This window comes from Spinacia oleracea, chromosome 3 (genome assembly GCF_020520425.1).
Source record: "Spinacia oleracea cultivar Varoflay chromosome 3, BTI_SOV_V1, whole genome shotgun sequence".
In the NCBI taxonomy this organism is placed as follows: domain Eukaryota; kingdom Viridiplantae; phylum Streptophyta; class Magnoliopsida; order Caryophyllales; family Amaranthaceae; genus Spinacia; species Spinacia oleracea.
The window spans coordinates 87430320-87437714 of record NC_079489.1 but is presented as its reverse complement, the minus strand read 5'-3'; the positions used below and the strand labels follow the sequence as shown (position 1 = coordinate 87437714).

At 38.9% G+C, this 7395-nt stretch overlaps 1 protein-coding gene across 1 annotated transcript; it reads right to left on the bottom strand.

Annotated features, from left to right (window-relative positions):
- Positions 1–3189: 3189 nt before the first annotated feature.
- Positions 3190–6652, bottom strand: LOC110774814 (ATP synthase subunit beta, mitochondrial). Its single transcript, XM_021979405.2, has 9 exons — positions 6041–6652; positions 5390–5465; positions 5198–5286; positions 4972–5089; positions 4787–4890; positions 4538–4696; positions 4215–4439; positions 3824–4135; positions 3190–3664 (listed from the first exon to the last, which is right to left on the bottom strand). Exons 1-9 carry the CDS (start codon positions 6506–6508, stop codon positions 3554–3556), a joined length of 1662 nt encoding a protein of 553 aa, XP_021835097.1. The 5' UTR covers positions 6509–6652; the 3' UTR covers positions 3190–3553.
- Positions 6653–7395: the final 743 nt, after the last annotated feature.

Here is a 7395-nt window from a genome sequence, read left to right as displayed (position 1 = left end):
ACCGAAAAATATGAAAGTAATATATAACGGTTACTTCTTTTAACATAAAACTAGTGTGTGGTCCGGGCGATGCCCCGATTCCTACATTGAATAGTTAAAATTTTAGATTTTTCTTGAGCTCAACATTTGACGAAATGCATGTATACCTAAGTGAAAAACATCAATTAAGTTTGTCAACTACACAGACACACTACGTCATTTATCATGCCAAGTAATTTTCCAATTAGATCATCTTACAATTGTATAATTTGTTTTCTAGTGGAACTAAGTGCTTCAAATTAATAACACCAAATTAGATATAAGCAGCCATGCAAGGTATTCCTATAGTTGATGCTTATGAGATTCATGACATCATTTTTCTTCATAGTTGTTCTAATTATTTTTATTTTTTTATTTTTCAAAATATTCCATAGAAAATAAAAAATCAAATAAAAATTTAGTTGGTTTAGACTTCATGTTAACATTTATTTATAAATTAATGTGAAGAAATAAACCACAATTGGTGGTTGGTTAAGATGGTAATGAGAATTATCATTCAGACATGAGGTCTAGAGTTCGAACTTCGTTGTATTGATTTTTTGTTATCCATGACATGACATACCAATTGGTGAGTGAATGATGTGGCGCAAAGGGAAGAGTACTACCTGACACATAGACGTTTTTCAAAACGCCTTTTAATATATTAGTATAGATTAATTACTACGGAGTATAAATTAATTAATACGAAGTACTACGTATGAAATTTTCAATTAAAAAAAATGGTGCAATTAAAAAAAAGGGATAGATTTCAGTCACATGCATAGAAATATGCCTTGGATTTATTATTTTTATAAATAAAAAATTGACAACAGCTACCATGTAAAAACAACTAATTAAAATTATATCCCAAAATTCTGCAACTCTTAGCAATATTGTGCACCCGATTCACTTCCTCCCTTGTATTTCAAGATCGAACATTGTTGAAATGAGGTCTCTAAGCCCTTAATTTCAATGAGGATCCCCATTATTGAAATATCAACAACATATTCCCTTTGTAAGCTTGAATCAAGAGATGTTGAGTTAGTATCCATTCAAATTCGTTGAATATGCCACTTTGCTGCCCACACAAGACTTAGGAGGCAAGCTTTTGCCTCTATATGATCCACTGATGTCGTCATTCCATATTGTCCCGCATTATCCAACAAACCCAAATTTGGTGAGATTGAAACCGCCAACCCCCATCATGTCTTCCCAGTCTTTTTATCCCACGATCCATCAACCTGCAAAACAAAGTTAGTACATAAAGCTTTGTCTTGGCCTAAATGGACCGCATGAAAACCCGGGGGTCCCATTGGCCCATCAATTGTCCTCATTGAATCACAGTTGATGCAGTAATCTAAATCCTTCCATTGGTCTTTTAGCAAGGATAAAACTACTCCGGGATGACCACCTACCCTTGCATTCCTTATTCTCCAAAGACTCCAAAGCATCGATATGAAGCAATTAACTCGCCCCCCATTTCATCCATCATCGCTATGAAAAAGCAGGATATAGCTTCATTCCCATTCTCGCAATGGCCACGATTCATTTTATATTGGATCAATCTGTAGCGGATTATACTTCCATGGTAAATTCGCTACCGAACAGAGCCTAAAAACATGTTGCAGATCCTATTCTTGAATACCACAATATTCACAAGAGGCCTCGCAATCTATCCCTTAATGCACCAAACCTTAACGGCTAATCCATCATAGAAAATCTTCCATATAAAAGTTTCCCATTTTTGTAAGATGTTCAGCTTCTAAATCAAACGAATGAAAGATAAACCTTGATCCTCAAACTTGCGACTATCATCAACAATGCCCTTACGAAGATGCTCGTAACTCGGTTTTATTGTAAATCTACCCCAGTTCGTATGCTTCCAATACCTGAAATCCTCAACACCTTCCTTTGGTATTTCCATTTCTAGGATGGAGCACGCATCAGCCCACACAAAACGCTCCTGAACCGACCTCGCCTTCCAAGAAAAGGTTTCTGGGCATATGAACTCATTCACCCTCCACCTCGTAGAAGGACCAATAGCTTGATTCGAATTTACCTCCGGAATTTCGCCTATCACCAAGGCATACTCGAAGCTAGCATTTTATCTCCCGTATCTATTTTCCATGCCAACCCCCCTTCAAATTTATTCATCGCTTAATGAAGCCCTCTATTACTCCAAGCCATACATAAAGCATCCATCTAAACTGGACAAAACTTTAGAGATCAGTAATTCGGGATTGACATGAAACCTTTGAACCTGCTTAAACAACATAGAGTCATTAAAAAAGGTTGCCTCTCGAACACCCCCCCTCCCCTTTATGGGCGTTGAAGCGTCCCTCTACCCAGTACCCACCCAATGCATCCCTCTTTCCCCTTTGTTTGCCCAAAAGAACCTTGTTACCAAAGAATCAATATTGTTTGTCACCTCTACCCAGTACCCACCCAATGCATCCCTCTTGTTTGTCACCAGCATTGGAAACTTTAAACATCTCTTAACAAGAGAGGCAATGCTTATAAGAACAGACTGAATTAAAGTAACTTTCATTGGTTAAGAAAGCCGAACCGAAGACCACGCTAAGATTTTAACGTGCACCTTATCAATGATGAATTGAAACTACCAAGTATTTTTTTCTTGCTGGTTTAAAGGCAATGTATAAAAATACTTATTGTTGAGGTGGTGGAAGAACCCATAACAAAACTAATGCACCCAAACCCTCAACAGCACATCACAACACCTCCACCTCCACCTCCACCGCAACCCAAACCCTCAACAGCGCATCACAACACCACCAACATTGCATTCCGCATCACCCAATCAAGCATAAAAAGCTAGCTTGAAGATGACTTGGGTTAATTAGTTTATCTAACAGATTACGTGGATGGTTTTTTAAGTTTATTTCTTGTAAGGAAACTATGACATTGAATTTGTACCTGTTAGTCAGGCTCATAGGGGTGATTTAAATTGACCACACTCAAATTTTTGAAGAGTTGAAGCCTTCCCCTACCTAAGTCCCAACTGACAATGAAACTCATCCAAACCACCAGTCTTCTTTTATGGTGCAAATCTAAAACACCTGATTGCTTAGCAACACAAAAGCTTATTTTTTTGAGGGAAGCAACACAGAGCTTATTATTATATATTTTCACCAGGGAGAAAAAACAGGCAAGTAAATGAAAATGTAACTAGACCATTCAAAATCTGGACCATGGAAAAAGAACAAAAATATACAGTGTCCATATCTTGTCTCCTGCTCCCATTATTCAATGACAGGGAGCTGAGGGGAATTGGGATTGTACTAGCAGGCTAGCCCTCTCTGCTCCATTAAATTGGAGCATCATCATCACACTTGTGCAACAAAGATAAATAAAGACAAAATGGAAAAACCCTTGTTCATATGTTTGGCTTCCCAAAAAAATCCTTCTCAACTCCGGGAGCTGGTAAAGCCAATGTCAACTAAAAATTATTTTCGCAATTATCACGGCAAAGGGCCGAAGGAGAAAGTCAAAAAAACAAATTATCTCAGATTTTACTTTAAGCATTTTCCTTGGCTATCTTCTCAGCCTTGGCAATGACCTCTTCGATACCTCCAACCATGTAGAAAGATTGCTCAGAAAGATCATCATATTTACCATCCAACACGCCCTGCAGATTTCATACAAACTGACATTAGAAAAACCCTCAAATACAAGGACTTTTATGAATGCGATTTGCCAATCGTAACCAAACCAGTCAAAGAGAAGGTTGCTTGAACACATTTCAACACTAAGAGCACATGCTGCAGCATGAGACAAAATTGATTACCTGGAAACTGGTGATGCTCTCCTTCAACTCTACGTACTTTCCAGGAGCACCGGTGAAGACTTCAGCAACATGGAAGGGCTGACTCAAGAATCTCTGAATCTTACGAGCACGAGCGACAGTCATTTTGTCATCTTCACTTAGCTCATCCATACCCAAAATGGCAATAATATCCTGGAGATTCTTGTAGTTCTGAAGAACCTTCTGTACTCCACGAGCAGTGTTGTAATGCTCCTCTCCCAAGATATGGGGTGAAAGCATACGAGATGTAGAATCAAGAGGATCCACAGCAGGGTAGATACCAAGCTCAGAAATCTGGTAAAAAAAAGGTGGAATGTTAGGATAAAAACTAAAAGACCTTGCATGGTCATATTTGGTCTCCTCCTCAAGTTACCTGTCGGGATAACACAGTAGTGGCATCCAAGTGAGCAAAAGTTGTAGCAGGAGCAGGATCTGTCAAATCATCAGCAGGCACGTAGATAGCCTGGACAGAAGTAATAGAACCCTTCTTGGTCGTTGTAATACGCTCTTGTAGACCTCCAAGATCGGTAGCTAAAGTAGGTTGGTAACCGACAGCCGAGGGAATACGTCCAAGTAAAGCAGACACCTCGGAGTTAGCCTAGAATCAACAAAAAAGGGGTTTGCATTAATTAAGAGGATCATTCCATCAAAGATTCACAACAAGTAGAGAACAAGTTCTTTGACAAGAAATCATACTTGGGTAAAACGGAAAATGTTGTCAATGAAAAGAAGCACATCTTGTCCCTCAGCATCACGGAAGTGCTCAGCAACAGTCAGTCCAGTAAGACCAACACGGGCACGAGCACCTGGGGGCTCATTCATTTGACCGTAGACAAGAGCACATTTGCTGTCAGCCTACAACAAAAGGATGTAACACAAGGGGTGAGCCAGTGTTCATTAGACACACAAACATAACTCCTGCCAGGGTGCAAGAGTGTGACGGACCTGCTTTTCACCTAGCTTGATGACACCACTCTCAATCATTTCTCTGTACAAGTCATTACCCTCACGGGTACGCTCGCCAACTCCAGCAAACACAGAGAAACCACCTAAAAAATACAACGAGAGTTACAAATTCAGTGAAACTATGCTGTAAATTCTATGGAGAAAAGGTGCCATTGCCAACATACCATGAGCTTTGGCAACGTTGTTAATAAGTTCCATAATAAGCACAGTTTTCCCGACACCAGCACCTCCAAACAGCCCAATCTTTCCTCCCCTTTGGTATGGTGCTAAGAGATCGACAACCTTAGGAAGGAGAAAAACAGACAGGATGACGCTTACAAATCACATACAAAGACATCACAATGTCACAACAGTTCCAACAGGAGATAAGAGTTATATTGCAAAATGTACCTTAATTCCAGTAACAAGGATCTGCTGTTCAGTTGCTTGTTCAACAAAGGAGGGTGCCTCTCTGTGAATAGGCAAATAGTGATCGGTCTCTGCCCATAGTCACCACAAATGTCAATGTGCTAACACAAACAACTCTCTGAGACTTTCAAATCGTAAATTAAATTGAAATGACAAGAGTAGCCAGCTACTTACTCAGATCACCCCTATGATCAATTGGCTCTCCAATGACATTCATGATACGACCAAGGGTAACTCTTCCGACGGGAATCTACAAATATGACATACATTTTCCCAAAATCAGAGAAATTAAAGATAAACTATACATTCTAATGTGGCCATAGAAAATTGTTGGTCTTTAACAAAACTAATTCAAGACTTAACAATTCCATCAAGGTCTTAACCCATATAAATTAAACCCCTTCGTCATTAATAAATCATGTAAACAAATCAACTTCTCTATGAACTAACTTCGGTCAACTTTCTGAGATCGATTGAATATATACTATAAACATTAACAGATTCACAACCAATCCGCCTACCACAATACATAAATCATCCGCTGTTCATTGATAAAAATATAATGACATGATAGCTGCTCACAATTAATCAACTGAACAATCTCTAATCTGGCAACCGCGAGAAATGAATCAAAAGCAAACACAACAAATATCAAAAGAACAAATCCAGATCCAACGATCCATAGAAACAGATCTAAAATCCAAAATGTAAATAAAAAAAATCCTAAAAACACCCCCACATTTCTGAATCAAAATCAAAATCAAAATCAAATCAAAACATGAAAAGGTTGACCGAAATCGAAAACAGTAAAAAATGAGTTCTTACAGTAATAGGAGATCCAGTATTCAAAACGGGTTGACCACGAACAAGACCTTCAGTACCATCCATAGCAATAGTCCTAACCATATTCTCCCCCAAATGCTGCGCAACTTCAAGAACCAATCGAGTCTGATTATCAAGGACCTCAAGAGCCGTCAAGATCGGGGGTAAACCATCTTCGAATCGAACATCGACGACGGCACCGATCACCTGGCAGACCTTTCCAACCGCACCTTTTCCGGTGAATTCATCGGTGATCTTCCCGGCTCCGGTGCCTCCGGATTTTGGGGAAGTGGAGGGCGTAGAAGGCGCAGCTGCGGCAGCGGAGGAAGAAGCGTAGTCAGCGATGCGATTGAGAAGGTAACCACGGGAGGAAGCGCGGTGGGCGACGGTGGGTGTGGGAGAGGATAGAGATGGGCGAGAGGAGCGGCGGAGCGAGCGGGCAAACGAGTGTATGAGCCTTCGCGACGCCATGGGAGAAGATAGAAAAGAAGGAGAGAGAAAAATGGGAAGGGAGAAATGAGACTAGGGTTTGTGAAGGTGACTGAGTATGTGGTCTATATAGGTGGGAGGATTTTTTGTTGGTTTGAATTAAAACGGTGGCGTTTTGAGGGTGAAGGTATGACAGTTTGAGTAGTGAGAGAGATGACCATATGAGGTGGGATTCACTGCCTTCGTGCGAAAAATTCGGAGGTGCTCAAATTTTTTGTGTGGCTTTACTTTTGTTTTTTTTTTTTGGCTAACCTATGTTAAAAATATTGTTGAAAATATTGTTAAAAAACTAGTTTTACCCGTGTGGTGTACGAAGTTAATTTAAAGTTAAGGTACGCAAATTTTTAAAGTAATAAAACATAATTTCTAAATGCAGAAAAAAGTTACTTTTTACAAAATTAAAAAAGTCCATATTACCCTTATTTAAAATAAAAATAAAAGTAAAAACCATCTTTCGTTTACTGGTTTATCTCCCTCATCACCTCCATTTTTGCACTTTCGATCTCTAAACATGCCTGCTCTCCGTTTTTGCAATTCAGTGATTTCTAACTTTCAATTAAAGTGTTGTTGGAGCAAGAATACACGAAAAGCATTGAATTGAAATCATTTTTTCTTTTTTTGCCTTTTCTGTTTAGAGAATAGAAAAAAAATTCACAAACATCACTCAAAAGTTAATCAGATTAGGTTACAACAAGAATAAAGTTATTACGGAGAACGAAGATAATTAAGTTTAATAAAATAGTTAATAAACTTTGAATGCAGGCTAAAATTTCATTTTAAATTGTTGGATGTGGTCAAAACTTGCAGGTAACAGTTCCTTTTACTGAATTAATTTTATAGGCTCCTGCATATGCTAAGTTTATGAAAGA